Source organism: Mus caroli, unplaced genomic scaffold (assembly GCF_978045245.1).
Source record: "Mus caroli unplaced genomic scaffold, Mus_caroli_1 scaffold_1, whole genome shotgun sequence".
Classification (NCBI taxonomy): domain Eukaryota; kingdom Metazoa; phylum Chordata; class Mammalia; order Rodentia; family Muridae; genus Mus; species Mus caroli.
The window spans coordinates 65,268,959-65,289,717 of record NW_028227256.1 but is presented as its reverse complement, the minus strand read 5'-3'; the positions used below and the strand labels follow the sequence as shown (position 1 = coordinate 65,289,717).

General features: G+C 35.7%; 1 protein-coding gene across 6 annotated transcripts in view; it reads left to right on the top strand.

Annotated features, from left to right (window-relative positions):
• Positions 1-20,759, top strand: part of Erbb4 (erb-b2 receptor tyrosine kinase 4) — a 1,038,774-nt gene that overhangs the window by 728,337 nt on the left and 289,678 nt on the right. For all 6 annotated transcript variants that reach the window (XM_021186126.3, XM_021185960.3, XM_021186207.3 and 3 more), the window contains exons 7-11: positions 2,297-2,438; positions 5,046-5,159; positions 9,742-9,868; positions 17,967-18,040; positions 19,037-19,127. In XM_021186126.3, coding sequence (XP_021041785.1) covers positions 2,297-2,438; positions 5,046-5,159; positions 9,742-9,868; positions 17,967-18,040; positions 19,037-19,127 — 548 coding nt within the window. The remainder of the gene's footprint in view (positions 1-2,296; positions 2,439-5,045; positions 5,160-9,741; positions 9,869-17,966; positions 18,041-19,036; positions 19,128-20,759) is intronic.

Sequence of the window (20,759 nt, the reverse complement as noted above, 5' to 3'; positions counted from 1 at the left end):
TTAGTATTGAGTTCAATGAGTGAAGAAAGCTTGTTCTTGAATATATCAATTTCAAGGTTATATCAGAAGAATCTATGCATTTAAATATTTTTCATTTTGCTGTGCTAAAAAACTTATATTATTCTGTATTTAAAATTAAGAAAAGCACATTAAAATCTCTTTATGTGATAGTATGAATGTTTTATGTTTTTGAAGAGGTTATTTTTATTTAAAAAAGCAACATTCATAGCTTCATTGACATTTTTAAATTATATTTTATATTACATCCTTGATATAATTTTTTGTTCTTTTGATAGGTAATTTTATGAGTGATAATACACTCATTCATAAATCATAATTCTATTTAATTTTATCTAAAATGAGAAACAATGCACTTTTATCTTTGAGAATGAGCACACTTTAATCTATCTCTAAAATATTCTAAAAATACAGGTCAGAAATTTATTTTGTTCCACCAAATACATATTAAAATTGAAAATTTTAATTACTGAGACTTTGTCTAATAAGCAGAATAAAAAATAGAACACTAATGCTATAGCTAGTTGTTGCTTGAGTCATAAGAATTCTAAGAGGCTTAACATGTCTGATATGATTCTATAGTGAAACAAAACTATATATGGTTAAAGGGGATCAAACAAAGAATAGAGAGGGGACACATGTTAAGTATCCAAGGAAGAGCCTTGGCAGCCAAACTGAGGGCCCTTTCTTGTCTGTCATCAGCATAGAGAGGGGAGAACAAAGCTTGATTTTAAAGACATTGCACACTGCAGGTGTTGCATTAATGATTCCAGAGCCAGAGTGGTGGTAAACAGTAGAAAAGCCTTTCCCTGTAGGATGTGGCACTGTGCCTTTTCACTTGTATTATTGTGATAAGCAGTACCAGGTGCTCTTGAGAGCTCTCGTTTCATTACTATATTGGAATGGTCCAGTGATTATACTTTGGCATTTAATACAGAATGTTCATGAATGCCAGCCTGAGGCTTTGGTGTAAGTTTATATCGTGCTTGTGTGTTATCTGGAAGGTAAATTCCTCGGGCTTGTATCCCCTTGTTTCAAAGCAGTCTATGTACAGTGCATATCAATGCAGAAACTGTTTTAGCTATTCAGATATATGAACACATGATGTTTTGTGGTTATAAATTAAAACTTCCTAAGTTTTCTAGATTGCTTTTTAATAGAGCCTTCCTATGAAATGTCATCTTAGTAAATAATGTATCATTGGTGGATCTTGCTTTGATTATGCACCTTGTAGACCATCATCAGAGAATTTTCGTCTTGTGATAAAGTGTTTGCTGAAACAACAATTGATGAAGCAAATGTTGTGAGGAAAGTGAATAAATTAATTCTTATTAATAACCATTTCACAATTTATAATGAAGTGTAAAACACAGCTTTGACTCATGGTAGCTCTTTTTCAAGCTCTCAATTATTCATAAGAGAGTTTTATTTCTTAATTAAAAGAGTTAGGTTGTCCCTATATTTGTTAGTCAAATGATTATGTGTACATTGTTTTGATATCTCAGGTAGGAAAATTTTCTCAAGTGAATTTGAAAATATCAATGATGAAAAGACATTTGAAGGCAAATGTATGTTAGCAAAACAGAGATGCCTTTTGAACGTGTTGGGTACAGGAAAAGATGTACCATCATAAAAAGTGGCATCATTTGATTTAAACCTTACCTCTTCACATTTTACCTTTATAATCACTTCAGTTTCCCTGGTGACTCCTGATATACAGGTAAATAAATGACTATCACTATGTTTCCTATTGTAGAATGAAGATAGGTGTATATTACATATCATACCATGCACAAACTCACCAACCACATTCTCCAAAATAAAATCCTTACCTACAGAACTGGAAACTCAAGCTGATTGTAAAGACTGAACTTACATGTTCTAAGTCAGTGCAAATTCAAATAATCTGTCACAACTGTCTATGTTCAATATTATAAACCAATTCTCAATATAAAACTGTTTATTATAAATATGTGTTTTGTGTTTGTGTGTATATGTCATATACACATATTTATACATATATGTATACATATATACACATGAATGTTACTCTATGTGAAGAGCAGTAATACAGCTGGTAATATATATATAGACACAAAAGAGGATGAGAGGCTGATGCACAGTTAAAGTCACAGTGACTTCAATTTATCAGTTTGGGCAGAATTTTTAAAATTGAAATATTATAGATAAAAGAGTACATGTCACAAAACCATGATGGTAGTGTTTGATTGACAAGTATGTAGGAAAGCTGTTTACAAATGTATCTGCTGTGTTGCAGGCCTGCATGAACTTCAATGACAGTGGAGCCTGTGTTACTCAGTGTCCCCAAACATTTGTCTACAATCCAACCACCTTTCAACTGGAACACAACTTCAATGCAAAGTACACGTATGGAGCATTCTGTGTTAAGAAATGTCCACGTAAGTGATACATTAAGACATGTCAAATGATTAGAGCTCTACCTGAAAAATGAGAGGCTTCATATATGATCATTTAATTTGAAGCTTGAAATTAAACACGGTAAATTATTTTACATTGGCTATGGATCCTATCATTCATATATCTCAAAAAAAAAAAAAGAGAGAAAAAGAGTGATAAACATGTTTAAGTTACTCCCCTGAAGTCATAACAAGGCGGTGCCAGGCTTGAAGTTACAGTGGAGGGGAACAGATTCCTAAACCCTGATCATTTTCTTTATACCTTGGGTTTTCAACACATGGTGTTGTTTCTCAGAAAAGGTCAATTTTGACAGTAGGCTGTCTTATAAATAAGGTCAGATTCTGATAATATTGGCTTTATGCATACATTTATTGCTGATTATTTACTTATACTAGAATATATGCCATAACAATTTAATATGGGATATCTAAGAAACTGATAACACGTTAGAGATTCAAGAAGACCATCGTTACTTTGACGACATGTTAAATAGTATATGTGATCATATAAATAAATAACATTTGTTTAAACACCCCTAAAAGTGGAGCTTTAGAAGCTATAGACTTTAAATGAGGTAGTTAGAATGTCCTTCTTTCTGGCCACTTTAAAACACTTCACTGTTTTTCTAATGTAACATTAAGACCTGTACACTGCTCTATGGACCTAGATTGCCAAACTATAACTATCTTTGGATTGTTTGGTCATTTACTGTCTAAACATGGGTCTACACTGCCCACCTCAGCATTCTGAAATCTAAAAACTCTTAACTTGTTGAAAAAATGGAAGAAAGGCCAGGCTTCAGTGCATCTTATACTATTTGAGTAGGGGGTTGATGGCAAATAACTTGAAATCCCAAATATTGTATACAGACAGAATTGTATGCATTCCTTGTATTAGTTACTTTGTGTTGCCATGATAAAACTGCCCGACAGAAAGAACCTAAGAGGGAAAAAGGAAAAATGTTTCTCCTGGTGTCAGAGATTTCAGAGAGCAGATTCCTCAGATTCCTCAGAAAGCAGGAAAGGGATTGAGCTCATGGTGGAGGAGCTTATGGCAAAGACTCTTGTATTGAGACTGGAAAAAATCAGGTGGGTGTGACCCTCCAAAGCCTTGTATAATAATCTACTTCCAACTCACAATGCCTACCTTTGAAAGCATCCACAAGCACAGGCAGAACCTTAAGGCCAAGTGTTTAAAGTACGATATTGTAGGGCCCATTGTTGATTACTATCCATACCCTTCTTCTACCTTAAGTCCCATGCATCTTCTGCATTTTCTCATAATGCAAGCTAGTACTCTTGAGCCTCCCTTTTCTTCATATAAAGTCACCGGACTGCTAGTAACTACATAGAAAATGTGTACCTTGTATCTCACTTGACTTCTTCCACTACCTTGGCTGAGTACTCTCCTTTCATCTCCATGTTGTGTTGACTCTTCATAAAAGTATAAATTTATCACTCCAAATAAAGACAGTATGTTGATCACACTGACAAAACAAAAACAAAAACCAACAACAACAACAAAAACAAACAACAAACAACAAACAAACAAACAAACAAAAAACAACAGCCCAGACCCATGACTAGATTCTCTATCTCTATCACGTCTGAAATTCATTTCAGAAGCTATTTGTTAATTGGTATATAATCCCATGCCATAGACAGTATGTCTTGACTCTGAAAGCCTAGAGGTCTTGGATAGATTTAACTAGATGAGGCTTCATAAATCTCTGGGGCATTTCCCCAAACAATAGATGAAATATTAAACAGGAAATTAGATCATAAGGCCCATCAAGCAGAATTACTAGAACCACATGTCTTTTCTGCTTTGGGCTTGCAGCATGTTTGGAATCTTTCATGTTATTGTATATATGTCAAGGGTAGTATTTAGGGAAGGTTGCTACATTTCAAGCCAGACTACTCTTGCAAGCATTATGTTGTCCCTCCATTTCTGTAGATGCAGTGATTTAATTTTTATTGAAAGAGAAATTCTTAGCATTTCAGAGGTTACTGATCCCCTAAGCATGTTACCATGTCTAAGTAATACTATGCTGCTTGCCTAACTGTACACCTTTGCTAACATGCTATCTGTCAAATTTTCACTGCGGATCAGAAAGTTTTGGTGGCACTCCTATAAAACATTGGACTCATTTTGAACATTAGCTCTTGGATTTGAAGTACACTCTCTTGATCCAAGGAGGTTTAACTCAAGTGTCACTTTTGCTTCATGAACCTGAAGTATTTTAGACTTCCAACTTGCATAATGTCATGAAATGAAGAATCATTAAGGAACAGGAACTAAATGTAATGTGGTTTCCTAAGTCTATAAAAGAAATAATTCTTTCTTGGGGCAATTCAGAATGTGGATCAGTAGGCCATCAGACACTCATGCATAAAACACACCACCCTTGGATCGGAGTGCGTGCATTGAAGATGTTGTTTCAGGTTCCAGTGTTTAGGGATGCATGTGGTTCAGAGGAAGGGTCATAAACATTATCAATCATGCTAACAATTTTTAAGCATAATCTATCTCCTTTGTAACATGATCATAAACCATTACTGCTTATTTGATTTCTTTTTAAACATCAGATAACTTCGTGGTAGATTCCAGTTCTTGTGTACGAGCCTGCCCTAGTTCTAAGATGGAAGTAGAAGAAAATGGGATTAAAATGTGTAAGCCTTGCACCGATATTTGCCCCAAAGGTGAGTGATTCTTCCGTGCATTGGGTTGCAACAGGTATTTACCAAAAGCTTCTCTGCACCTCTTTATTGTTGTTGTTGTTGGTTTAGGTTTTGGTGTTTGGAAATGGGGTTTCCTTGTGTAGCTCTCCTAGAGCTCTGCTGCCCTAGAACTCGAACTGTAGAACAGTCTGGTCTAGAACTCACAGAGATCTGCCTATATTTGCCTCTAGAGGGCTGATATTAAAATTAGAGCTCTGGCTTCATATACCTTTTAATAGACCAGTGGGATTAGCTTCTCAGAAAAGTTAAATAGTGTTCATTTGTGTGTGTGTGTGTGTGTGTGTGTGTGTGTGTGTGTGTGTGTGCGCGCGCATTCCTCCATAGAAGAATATCTTTAAGCTGGATAAGGACAGAATTCAGATCTCTGAAATTTTAAGCTTTGAAATGAGGCTAGGTGAAGGGAAACCTCAGGATTTTAGACTACTTGCTCTTAGTGTGAATGCCTCTGTCTCTACCTCTTTCTCTTTTTATCTCTTTCTTTCTATATGTCTTTCTAACTCAAATTCAAACTGTTTTTCAAAGTAGATCCTTAGGAAACCATAGGTTGTGTAAATATGTGTGTGTGTGTATATATATATATATATATATATATATATATATATATATATATATGATTATCCCTAGTACTACAGTACTAATATCACAATGTTTTCTATTTAATATATATTTTAATACACTATTGTTATTCAACTTTTAAATTGTAAATGATTAGTAGACCAAGAAATCATTTTACTAAAATACCAGCATTTAAAAATTAAATTGTTTTAAAATGAACATGATATAAGAAACTTTACTTGATAATATAATGTATTAATTGATAAGTCTTTATTTCAATCATACCTAGATGATGACCATATGCTGACTCTTAAATTTAAATGGAAATCTTAAAATGATTCTTTTTTCATTTATCATTATTTTATTTATTTACATTTCAAATGTTATCCCCCTTCCCAGTTTCCCCTTCACAAGCCCCCTTTCCCCTCCTCCCTCACCCATGCTTCTATTAGTGTACTCCCCATCTGTCTACCCACTCTTGCCTTAGTGCCCTAGAGTTCTCCTATCCTGAGTCATTAAGCCTCCACAGAAACAAGGGGCTCCCCTTCCAGTGATGCAAGATGAGGCAATTCTCTGCTACATATCCAGATGTAACCATGGGTAACCCATGTGTACTCTTTGTTTGGTGGTTTAGTCCTTGGGAGCCCTGGAGGTTCTGGTTGGTTGATATTATTGTTCTTCCTATATGGTTGCAAACCTCTTCAACTCCTACAATTCTTGCTTGAACTTCACAATTGGGGGTCTCTATGCTCAGTCCAATGTTTGGCTGTGTACATTCGCATCTGTATTGATCGAGCTCTGGCAGAGCCTTTCAGAGAACAATCATACCAGGCTCTTGTCAGCAAGTGTTTCTTGGCATCAGCAAAAGTGTCTGGGTTTGGTGTCAGCAGATGGGATGAATCCCTAGGTGGGACAGTCTCTGGATGGTTTTTCCTTCAGTTTCTGCTCCAGTCATTGTCCCTGTCCCTCTTTTTGACAGGAGAAATTCTGGATTAATATTTTTGAAGTGGGTGGGTGGCCCCATCCCTTAACTTGGAGCTGTGCCTATCTACTGGATATAGTCTCTACCCATTCTATCTCCCCTTTGTTGGGTATTTTAGCTAATGTCCTCCCTGTTGGGTCCTGGTAGCCTCTTGGGTCTCTGGCATCTAGGACTTTCTAGTGTCTACCCCTTGTTCCCCCTCTCCCATTGCTACAAACCTACTTTCAAATTCCTGACCCACTGTACTTCTTTTCCATCTCCTCCCATATCTGAACTGGCTCTCCATTTTCTTCCCCCTCTTTTCTCCCTCCCAGATCCTTTTCTCCCCTTCATTCCCAGAGATTATTCTCTTCCCCCTTCATTAGTTTGTGATATAGAGAAAATATTTCTATTCAGTCTCAGTAGTAAATGCTGAATAAAGAATTAATGAAAAATAATGAGCTAATGAACTGAGTAAATAGTTTTCAAATGAAAGAATACACACAGAGAGCAAATAGTTGACAAAATGTTCAGGATCTTGAGGCATGCCTATGTAACTTTTCTTCTTCTGTAGTAATTGTCTTCTTCGAAGCATGCTACCTCAGTCTGCTCACCTAGGCCTATTCTTGGAAGCTTCTAGCCTCTGTAAATCTAATCTAGGCCTAGAATGTTTACAGACTGTGAGACTTACTACTGAAAAAGCTTACCCTTTGTAGCTCTTTGTGAATTCTGGCCCAAACTCCTCTCCAAGCCGAGTGATTTAAACTGGCTTCTCTTTTGATTGAATTGCTCTGCTTGGCCTCAAACTCTAGAAATCTGTTCTCATCTTCTGGCTCCTTATTCTTGTTCTGTTTAGCCTATGTCTAGCTTGTTCTCTCTGCAACCTGTCTGTAAAATTGTCCCATTAAAAACTTCCTCAGGATTCTGCAAAATGAGCTGCCACATACTGAACTGGCATGAACTCAACTCCACTGTACTGCATCTCCCTTCACTGACTCAAATTCACTGTCTAGCACCCAGAGATCTGCATGTCTCTATCTCCTGAGTGCTGGGATTGCCTGTGCAATGACTTGACCTGAGCATTTCTTAACCTGAAACCTGATCTATTCCAGGTTGGCTTTGGAGTCAAAGATCTGCTTGTTCTGTCTCCTCAGATGAAAGGCATGTCTGTATTAAAGGTAGATCACACAGCTCCCCAGAAGATCTTTGTATGTAATCCCTCGCCAGAGCAGACATGTTATAGGATTAAAATTCCCCTACAACGCAGTCGGGAAATACATAGTAAAACTGCTTGAATGTCCTGTCTCCCAGATAGTCTGAATGCTATTATCAAATCTAATGACCAATGCTAGTCAAAAAAGGAAACCCATACCCTGCTGATGAGAATGTGAACTGGTGCAGCCACTAAGGAAATCAGTTTTAGGGTTGATCCCTCCCCTGACAAAGTATACCCTCAAAAATAGAGCTATCATATGATTCAGCTTTTATATATAACCAAGGGCATTGAAATCAGCGCAGCGTAGATACTCACACTGCCACGTGAATAGGAATCCTATTCATAATAATCACAAAATAGAACCAGCCTAGTTGTCTATCAGCAAATTAATAGATAATAAAAGTATTATATAATGAAATTTTAGACAAAGATTGTGACAAAGTTTGGAAACCAAATGAAACAAAAAATCATTATGTTAAACAAAATAAGTCAGTCTCTGAATCCGTTTTAATTGTGTATGTGGGTGTGTGTACACTAAAACAGAAGAGGGCTTAAGGTAAAGCAATGAAATATATGTAATAATGAACTAATAAGGGAAAATATATTTAAAAAACAAATGGAATCTGTCTCTCAAGTGCTGGAATAAAAGATGCATTGCACCATGCATGGTCATACAATGCATTTTGATTTTATTCTTTCTCCTCCCCACAGCTTCCCAGATCCTCTCTTTCTCCTTACCCACACAACTTCATGGGCTAATGTACATATGGATGCATAGGAGTTCTGAGGCCATTTACAAGAGTTAAACAAAATCAAGACAGACAAAATACCAGTCCAGAGAAGGGGAAGTGGATGCAAAAATCCCACCTCTAGCTCTTGTCTCTAGCTGCATATGTATCAAAAGATGGCCTAGTCGGCCATCACTGGAAAAAGAGGCCAATGGTCATGCAAACTTTATATGCCCCAGTACAGGGCCAAAAACTTTATATGCCAGGGCCAAAAAGTGGGAGTGGGTGGGTAGGGGAGTGGGGGGGGAGGGTATGGGGGACTTTTGGGATAGCATTGGAAATGTAAATGAGGAAAATACCTAATAAAAATATAAAAAAAAAACAAAGGAAAAAAATCCCACATCTAAACAGAAAGCTATTTGATACTTTTTGGAAAAGATAAAATCAGTTTTCTCCATGGAAGTGAAACTAGGTAGATTAGCCATATGCCAAGGCAGGACTGATGCTCAGGAGTAGGTAACCATCATAAATAGTCTCCATGTTTTATTATTTTTTGTATGGAGTGTGTGAGGGTGTGTGTGTACTTGGGATATTTTTATGTATTAGTGGATTTTATCTTGAGTTCAATTGTATTTTATTGAGTTCAAAGTATATGGGGGAGTGGTTAATTGAGAAAGAAGATAGAATTATAGTAAACTGATAAGGAGTAGGGTCAGAACTATTAAATTTGCTTACCATATATAATGTCATGTAGTACCAAAGTGGAAAAATAAATAAAAGTGTTGGAAATACAATAGCTGGGCATGGTGACACATTTTATTTTTAATTCTAGCACTTGATTTAATCTTAGCACTCTGGAGGCAGTGGCTGGAAGAGCTCTGAGTTCAAGGCCATCTTGGTCTACAAAGCGAGTTCTAGGACATCCAGTGCAACACAAAGCAAACTTGTCTTGAAAACCAAAAGAAAACAACAAACAACTTTGTTTTTAGAAAAACAATAAGTAATTTTATATTCAGAAATAAATGTTTTTATTGTATAATAAAAGGAAATGTAGTGATTTTACTCTGAATCTTACTTCTCTAGCATGTGATGGAATCGGCACGGGATCACTGATGTCTGCTCAGACTGTGGATTCGAGTAACATTGACAAATTCATAAACTGCACAAAGATCAATGGGAATCTCATCTTTCTTGTCACTGGGATTCATGGGTCGGTATTCAATGCTGTACAATATTGTTCTGTGAAGTGAGGGGGCAACTTATCTCTGCATGCTTGCCTTGTTGATTCATCTGGACCTAGAACAGTGCTACTTTTTCTTAAACTCTTTCCAACTGAAGCAGTAGCCAGCCAGCCAGTCGTTCTGGAGACACAACTGCATTTGGAGACCGGTTAGTATTTAGGAATAGGATGCCGATCTCTAATTCAGCTTGAATATACTTTCAGGGAAATCTAAAATCCGTAGTCTTAGGAAACCCAGGTCTTAGCATCCTAAAAGGAAACAGAAAGAAAGGAAGTACCCTTGAGTTTGCAAGGAATTGGTTCAAAACAACATATATTAAAACAAACAAACAAATAAACAAGCAAGCAAACAAAACCTTAACATGGAAAAACTTAAAGAACCTGAGTTAAAATTAACTTGAAATTCTCCTGATCTGCTTTTAAAAATTCCCTTTTTCTGATGTATTCTTATCTCTATTTTTTCTCTTATATGGGGAAATTAGTGCTACTATAAAATGGATTTTATTTTGGTAATAAAAATTGTTACATTATCTGGGGTCCTTCATTACAGAACCGCCTGCTGGCTTTAACTTGGGAAATAACTGAGTTTGTATGCTTTGTGTAATAAAAATGTCAATAGCTATACTTTGTATTTTATCTATTTGTCTATATTACTATTTAATCTCTAAACATTAGTGCTACAGGCTACAAATAAAGACTATCTCTCGCATCTTTTAATTCAACTCTTACACTGAACATATATCACATCATTTCTGGAAGCAAAATAACAGAACACATTATGAATAAATATTTCTAAATAAGAACAGCATAAACAATGGGGCAGAGTATTTATCTTCATTCAAACAAATTGTTATTTATGCTCTTGCATAAAATATCTCTATTAAAAAGGCAGTTTTTAATATGGCCCCATGTCATAACCTGTAAAAGTATACATGTATCTTCTGTCTACTGTGTTATGTTTAGACAAACCAATACTTTTTTAAAAAAATTAAGATACTAACTTCCATCTTAAAAGTTGGAAACTCTCATCCCCATCATGAATGACAATGATACGTTGAGTGACCCTCGCCATTTTGGAATGCGATCCACTCAGTTAACTTTACTAAAGTCCATGCAGCTCCTCTGAAATCATCTGTATGGTTGACATGGCATATTTAGCTCTTTGGGTAGGAGATTTGGGTCAATATTTTCGTTGTTGTTAAATAATTGAATGAGTTCATAATATCCCAAAAGGGATATATATCAATTATATTTAAAATCAAATATTCCTGTAACAAAAAGATTATCTGTTACTAATTCGAGAAATTAGATGGAGCCACTTGACACCCATTGCTTCCTTCTATGTAGAGGCTGTTTTAGTTATTTTTCCTATTACTGGTATAAGATACTCTCACAGAAGCAATTTAAGAAAGGAGAGGTTTACATTGCTTCGGTTTCAAGTTACATCTAATATGGCAAAAGGTTCAAGGCAGCAAGACTGTGAGCCAGCAGGTTACAATACATATACATACACTTACACATACATATTCACTTACACATACACATACATACACATATATTTCATATACATATACATATACATATACATATACATATACATATACATATACATATACATATACATATACATATACATATACATATACATATATATGGCTCACTCTCCTTTTTAATTCAGCCTGTAACTCCAGCCTGTAAAGCACTGCCAGCCACTTTTCAGGTTGGTCTTCCCACCAAACCAACTGGACGGAGATTATTTCTCACAAGCATATGGAGAGGCTAACATAATCTACATTATCTCTCACAGGTATACTCAGAGATCTCCTAGGTAGCTCTGTATCTTCTACCACTGATGATATTAAACATCACAGATATGATAAATGTAAGCTTCAAGCCTACAATATTTGGTACAATTTGAAAATATATGCTCATGAAGTGAATTGATTTACAGAAGTAGTTTTGGCATTATCTGGTCTAAATCATATATTCATGTGTGTGTGTGCGCGCATGTGTGTCTGTGTTTATCAAACATTTGGCATTTTTAAAGTTCAAAATAAAATCTAGAGATAATGTTCTTTCTTAGATACATGAATTTTTAAAATCATTTCAATTTCTAGATATTATTAAAACAAATATAAGAAAACTGCCCAGTGTGATTAAAAAAGATATTGAAAGAAAAATCCTCAACTTCTTTTAGAATCAAAAATGAGATTAACAAGAGATAGAGCTAGAAATCATTCTGTATAAAAAAATACAATAAGATAAATGTCATATGAGTACTTGAAGAATGATGTAGAAAATCACAAAGTAGATTTATCTCACACACACACACACACACACACACACTCTGCAAGGGTGATGAAGATTCTTTGAAACTGGGACAAAATGGCTAGGGAATTACACACGAATAATGACTCACTCTAGAGTTAGCACATCTGCGGTTGTCTTTGGTAGTGCATTTCTAAGATTGTAGGGGACAAAAGGAAATCCTTTGCTGTAAGATGATTTTAAAAGCATTGCCCTTGGGTTATTATTAAAAGCCTAATTATTGTTAAAATTAAAACATTCCTGTAAGTGCCCCAATTTCAAATGAATGAAGTGATACTACCTTCATAGATAACTTCTGTAAAAAGTTATTATAGTAGAAAAATTATGAACAGTGACCTCTCTATGGTCAAAAGTCTTCTAAATAATGTCTGTGAGAGGAAACTTGGAAAATGGGTGATTTAATTATTCTAAAAATATTATTTTAGTCTTGTTTCATTATAGAAGATTATTATGGAGTTATGCTATTAATGAGGATTTTGCATATTCATCTCTTTAGAGTAAGGTACTAGTCAACATTTAAAAACAAAACAAATAGAAATAAATGTCACAGACAATAGAGACCACGCACAGTTCATAAAACTTAAAATTCCTCATTCTGTAAGGACTATAATATCAATAATCCATTCAAGTAAAAATGAACTGCTTAGAAAAACTAATGGCGACTAGAAGTCTGAAGGTAAAAGCGTGTCTTGAAAATGAACCCCACAAAAGACAAATGAGACACCTTATGTAGGTGACCTGATTCAGACCAGCATAGAGTTTGAATCACAGCAACATGATGAATGGCATGAATGGAGCTCCATGGAGTCTCTTTCTTGACAATCATTTGCTTTTCTCGAGTGAAAGCTGGGAAATGGATTGCTAATAAATAGCTTCTCTGATTGTTTAGGTAAATAAATCAAAATGTGTTTTGATTTGTCCAGCCCCGTGCCAGTAAAATCTTAATGAATGGTACACATGGTAGGGAAAGTGGAGTGGCGAGTAGGACACAGGGAACAAAGAGTACTAAAGCTGGGGAGCAGAGAGCAACGGGAGAACCTCAGTGACCATGTCTAGTTTAGAGCTCAGAAAGGGGTTCAATTAAGAGTACTTTATGGCTCAATGTTAGTCTTTTACAGATTATCTTCAAAAAGAAATAAAGGCAAATTTTAATTTCACATGCATCATGTTTGTTAGTTTGGATGAGTATCAGCTCTTAATCATAACACTGAAACCTGGAATACTTGAAGTTAAAATGTAATACTATTGTGTCTCAAGAAAAGTATAGATGACATTTTACAAGACAAATATGAGTGAAATATGATATATCTTCCGTTCTCAGTCTCATAACAGGATGACCCATATATTCTGAAGCCTTTCCCATTCATTTCATGAAACTATGACAATAATTTCTAATCAATAGATTGAAGACATCACACACATACACACACACACACACATATCAGGGTAATAGTTTATTCAGTCTGTGTGTATGTGTGTGGGGAGAGAAAGAAAGCAGATGGAGTAGAATTTTAATATGACTATTATAAACAGTAAACTTCTGGTAAATACAATGTTTTACATACTTTCATTGGCATTACTCTCAATATTAATAGGGCCTCCTAATAGAATAATGTTATTCATTGACTTAGTTATTAAATAATGAGGTTAAAAGACATAATTAAATGATATTTTATTCAGACAGCCATTTCTATAAGAAAGTATAGGCTTGAAAAATTCCTCAGTTAAACGTTTTTATTTTAAAAGATGTAAAGAAAGGTAATTGGCATGTTCACGCCCTGGCTTTATAGTGTCTTGGCCATGAATGCAAATCCAACTCATATCCTTAATTAGAATGAAAATTACAGTCTTGCAAGAGGTCTAGAGTTATCAGAGCAATATTCCTGTCATCCTGTCTTAGCATTGTTCATGTGCATGTTTTTACAGTAAAAAAGCTGCTCACAATCAAGTTGGCACTGTGTTGCATAAACAGACTGACATGAGGAGGTTTCATGATGTGTCCCAATAGTGACAGGATAGTGCAAGTCACACCTAGGTTTCATGGCAAAAATGCCTTTCATTCAGGGGAATTGTGAGTTTGTTTTTCCTATACTGAAAGCTATTGTGAATCACCAACCAGAACAACAAGGGGCCATAATCGTCTTCTAAATGGCTCTGTGATTAGGGAGGAAAGCAATTTTAAGTTACTGTGGACCTCTGAGGACTTTAGGATGACAATCCCTAGAGGTATTTTGAAGTTGAAAAGGAGAATTTTGTGAACTTATTTTTAAGGGACTCTTGACTGTCTGATATTAAGTATATAAAATATCTGTAGTTTATTTGACTTCATGTTAATGGCCAAAATTTTTTTTAACTTCTAACAACTGAGAAGTTTTCAGTCATGAATTGGGCTAACTCCATTATTGTATGCTTGCCCTGAATTTTTATTCTTTTCTCAGTGAAGCCAGGATTTACGATTTTGTAGTCAGAATTTTACTTTCCAAGGGAGAGCAGTGTTAAAAGTCAGTTCCCCAAATTAAGGGCTTCTATTTTCTCAGATTTAAAGAGATTTTATATTAAAAGATAGATATAAAATTCAGTAGTAGAAAGGTAATTAGGAGTGATGTGAAATGTTGTATTCTGTGTATGGCATGGCTGCTTCACACGTGAACTTATAACACCTTGGTCACCTGCCCAAGACCTGCCCAACATCAAGCTAGTTAAAACATCCATCATGGACATCTGACAGGTTGCTTAGCTGAGAATATGGAGAGAGTTGATGGCTGATGGAGGAAAATGTTACTTTCTTTGGATGGATGACCTTTGGTATCTTGCCACACATTCCAGTAGATGATCCCACAACCATGTGCATATGGGCAGCTGTTGGAAGCCATCCGGCGGCTCACATGGACCAGGTTTCACCTGGGAGGCAAGCTGGGGCTGAAAAGAGAGGGGAACTGAGAGAAAAATGGGGCTAAGTCAAGATTCCTGATCAAAGCTCGAATGTTTAATAGAAAACTGTGATTATAAAGGGGGGGGGGCATCCCCTGCTACCAGCTGCAGGATAGGGTGTAGTCTATGGAATAGCTCAGGGGCCTCTAGGCAGGTAGCAGTGTCTTGAAGGAGAACATGGGCAGTGGGTGAACAATAGAGTCATCTAGTCAGGAAGGCTCCACCCTAGCTAATCTCCTTAGTGGCAACAAGGTCAAGGTCTGGATTAGCCTGCTTCAGGCTTGGGGGTTTACAGGCAGTGTTAAGTGGAGTCAGTGTATGCAAATATTTAATATAAAAAGAGGGCGTGAAGTTGATAGGTAGGAGAATGCTTTGGATGGGCTGGGGATGAAATTGGAATGAGGTTTTAGGAGTGAATAGAGTCAAGATACACTGTACACACGTATGAGATTTTCAAAGAATAAATAAATATTATTTTGAAAAAATGAAAACAAATATTTTACCATGTGTTATAATTTATTTTGCATGTATGTACCTTAGAATAATGGTAATATATTACATAACATACAAATATATGCATGTATGTGCATATATATAAATATGCACTTATGCATATATGTATGAGAGAGTGTATGTGATAGCAAGAATAAAAAGTTCAACTTTTCAAGAACTTTACATTTAAGCTTTAAGCTTTTAGGAGATATTCATTCATGTGACACTGAGAATAATCTGGATCAATAGTTTATTTTGAGTCCTAGAAAAGTGTGCTTGTAGTTTTTCAGTCTCAGCAATACACAGCATCAGAGCTTTCTACAGCATTGCACTTTAAACTACTAGTACATTGCATTGATTGCATTTTAGTTTGAAATATAATTTAATCAAGCAAAGCCTTTTTTAAAGTGATGAGATGGCCCATAGTGTGGGGTAATGTGCTGATGAAATGAGTTTAGAAAGCCAGTGTCAGGTGGTTCAAGAGATCAACATGGAATTCATAGTTGCTGAAAATAATGGTCTTTCGAAGACTACTTTCAGTGGAAGCAGTCATCATTCCCAGCAGCCATGTCATATACCTATTGGGTTGTTGGGGTATTATAAAGTACCTTGGTGGACAACCCAATTAAGATTACATTCAAAGAAATTACTGTATTTTGGATGATTTCCCACACACAAATTAGAAAGTTTCACAGATGATGCAAAGGATAAGTGGTCATAGGTAAAATGAAAATCTTTTAATTGCTATGTAATTCTAGAAAATTCTAAATTCATTCCTCTTAGAAAGTTCAGTATCTCATAGAAAGGTGATCATTGTGCATAATTTATCATCCTATGAAGATACAAAGTCTCAACAAATATTATTGTTCCTTTTAAAGTAATAAGACAAATGAAGTATATTCCTTGAATTATGCAAAGTATTATTTTAATTACTCTATTATAATGATGGGTTTAATACTCAAGTGCGCAATAATTTTTCATGGCCATTATTTACCTAAAATATTTCCTAAAAAAGAAAACTATTAGTTTTTTAGTGATAGGTTTAAAAATATGATGTGAATTTTTAAAGAAATTTCACAAGAAAGGGGTTTGCTGATGGGAATGCAAGCTGGAACAACCACTTTGGAAATCAGTTTTGCAGTTCCTCACAAAAGTGGGAATAATACTACTGGAGGATCCAACAATACCACTCCTAGGCATATGCTCAAGACCATATCCATATATGTTAGAAGATACTCCAACATGTAATAAGGACACATGTTCCACTATGTTCATAACAGATGTCCCTCAACAGAGGAAGGGATACAGAAAATGTGGTACATTTACACAATGGAATGCTACTCAGCTATTAAAGACAATGAATTTATGAAATTCTTAGGCAAATGGATGGATCTGGAGGATATCATCCTGAATTAGGGTAACCCAATCACAAAAGAACAAACATGATATGAATTCACCGATAAGCGAATATTAGCCCAGAAGCTCAAAATATCGAAGATACAATTGTCAAAACACATGAAACTCAAGAAGAAGGAAGACCAAATTGTGGATAATTCGATCCTTCTTAGAAGGAGAAACAAATTACCCATGGAAGGAGTTACAGTGACAAGTGTGGAGCAGAGACTGAAGGAGTGGTCAGCCAGAGACTGCCCCACCTCGGGATCCATCCCATATACAAACACAAAACCCAGAAACTGTTGCAGATGCCAACAAAAGCTTGCTGACAGAGCCTGACATAGCTGTCTCCTGAGAGGCTCTGCCAGTGCCTGACAAATACAGAAATGGATGCTCACAGTCATTTATTGAATAGTGCATAGGGTCTGTGATGAAGGAGCTAGAGAAAGGACCCAAGGAGCTGAAGGGGTTTGCAGCCCCATAGGAGGAACAACAATATAAACTAACCAGTACACCAGAACTCCCGGGGACTAAACCACCAACCAAAGAAAACACATGGTAGGACTCATATCTCCAGCTGCATATGTAGCAGAGGATGCCCTAGTAGGTCATCAATGGGAGGAGAGGCCTTTGGTCCTGTGAAGTTTCTATGCCCCAGTATAGGGGAATGACAGGGCCAGGAAGTGGTAGTGGGTGGGTTGGTGAACAGGAGGAGGTGGGGTGGATAGGGCGTTTTCGGAGGGGAATCCAAGAAAGGGGATAACATTTGAAATGAAAATAAAGAAAATATCTAATAAAATACACTTTGTATTAAGAAATTTTCTACATCTTAAATAATATATATCTTTTTAGATGGAAGCAAATATTTTCTGTTATAAAATAATGGGTTTCAATTTGGCTGCATCTCTTCTTGATTTTGTAGAGACCCTTACAATGCTATTGATGCCATAGATCCAGAGAAACTGAATGTCTTTCGGACTGTCAGAGAAATAACAGGTACTTTTAATGATTGTGTGTGTGTGTGTGTGGGTGTGTGTGTGTGTGTGTGAGAGAGAGAGAGAGAGAGAGAGAGAGAGAGAGAGAGAGAGAGACGGAGAGAGAGAGAGAGAGAGAGAAAGAGAGAGAGAGAGAGAGAGAGAGAGAGAGAGAGAGAGAGAGAGAGAGAGAGAGAGACTGCCCTAAGCGATGTGACCTGGTATTTTCTTGAAATAGTTACATATTTACAATAGCAATACATTTTTAAAAGAAGTTCTAGTCTTTAAAACTCACATAATTCCTTAGCCTTTATATTCTGGAGCCAATATGACCCAGGCACAAACTTTGATACATCCTTATAATTGTGATTTCAAATACCAAAGTTAAATGATGCTTGGGCACTTGTTTTGCAGTTGACTCCCACATAGGAATTACAGTTTTGTGTGAATAATAAACATCACTCCCTTAATATGATATTTTTGAGTGTTTATTTTTTAAATCTCTTATACTAATTATTATGGGTTCATAAATATGAATCAACATTGGAGTTAACATCATAGAAAACAAAACGTGATGAGTTAAGGCTGAACAAATTATCTTAGATTTCTAAGTAGATATAGATGTCATAACATACAGATAAATGGTGAAGGAATTAACAGAAATAGAACTTTATTTTTTATCCTTAACTTGATAATAAATTATGTATATGTATCTATCACAATGAAGTAAATTATACTATTTCAGTATTTGACATATCTAAGTCCATGAGTCCCCTGAGTCTTAAAAACATGGATTCTTGGTGCCGCTCTTTAATAATAATTATTAATTTAATGTTTAGTCCAGAATTTCATAGTATTTTAGTTAATTGTAAAAGGATAAGTAAGTGGTAGATACTTCAAAATTAGTTTTCATTGTCTATCTTACTTACTTTCTACCTTTCAATATATTTTAATTATGTTTAAACTATAATTAACACTGTCATTGAAAAGTAATATCATGAATTCTTACTCCCTGTAGGTTTCCTGAACATACAGTCTTGGCCCCCAAATATGACAGATTTCAGTGTTTTCTCCAACCTCGTCACAATTGGAGGAAGAGTCCTCTACAGGTAGGTGAATATGTTCAATGCTGTCAGCTGCCTGGACATATGGAGGAATATCACAATTTCTTTAATGTTATAAAAATCAGTCTTACTCATCAACTGATTAATTCTGAAGATGAGCCTCCTGAAATAATCCCTGGTGGGTTATGAAACACATAGAATTCATATTTTAGTTTTTAAGAGCTTATTGCCTGGGCTAATATTAATTTGTTTCAAGTATAAGGCATGTAATATCTGTAAAACTGAAATTTGTATGTAACTTATGTTATACTAAAACGTAAATGTAAGTGACTCAGTAATGACTGGAGTGTATGGAAAATCAATGCTGCTACAGCTGGAGGCTTGCATTTCATCTCCAATGCCGTTGTTTGTGCCACACATCCTATGTTGAATGTTACTGGGGAAGATTCCCTATCTTTAGTGTTGAATAATAAATGGAGAGGTTATTAGTGGGAGAGGAAGTGCCTACCTCACAGAGAGTTGAAGTGCCAGGGTACGGGCATACCCAGGGAGCCAACTCACTCAGTGGAGGAGGGAAGGGGGAACGAGGGAAGAATTGTGGAAGGCAGTGGCCAGGAAGGAAGCAGTGAGCAGGATGTAAAGTGAATAGGCAAAAATTTTAATTAAATTATTAAATTAAATATAAAAGGAGAACTCAGATATTGTTAGAAAATATCAATGTCAATATTTTTAAAAATCATGATACAATGAGCATTTTTATGAGTTACCGCTTTTTAAAAGGTTTAAGTTTTGGAAAGCAGTACAAATGGTCAATAAATACTAGAAAAAATGTTTAATATCCTCATCTAATGAAAAAAAAAAGAAAGAAAGAAAGTCGTGCTATGACCCCAGTCAATGAGAAAACAAGGATAATAAATGCTAACAAGGATGCAGGAGAACAGACATTACACACAAATAATGAAAGTATAAACTAGGATATCAACCAGAGAAATTATTGTGGGGTTCATCTACAAAACAATACCACTGTAGAATGAGACTATACATTTCTTAAGTATATACCCAAAGTTAGCATGAAGCAGATCTACCTTCACATCTAAGGGGGAAAAAAGGCTAAATTTTACATAATCATCATGGAATAAATGTGCTAAAGTGGGTATTGTAATTACATATTGATATTTATATTTAATCTAGGAGTATTTACTCTTAGTTAGGACTTTACTTTTTGATGCTTTTCTTTCTTTTTTTAATCTTTTTTTAAAGATTTATTTATTTTATGTATGTGAATACACTATAGCTGTCTTCAGACACAAAAGAAGAGGGCATCAGATTCCATTCTAGATGGTTGTGAGCTACAATGTGGTTGCTGGGAATTGAACTCATGGCCTCTGGAAGAGCATTTAGTGCTCTTAACTGCTGAGCCATCTCTCCAGCACCCAACTTTTCAAAAAAATTATTTAATCTTTTTTTCTATACTCCAGATTTTATCTACCTCCTGGTCCACCCTCTGTTCCCCATCCCATACCTCCTCCCCATACCCCTGTCTCCAAGAGGATGTCCCCACATCCCATACCCACCCTAATGACTTTACTCTTGAGAAATACAGCATTTAGGCTGAGAAGAGAAGGCAGAATGTATCTAATTCTTTCAGCAAAACACACACATACGCACATTATATAT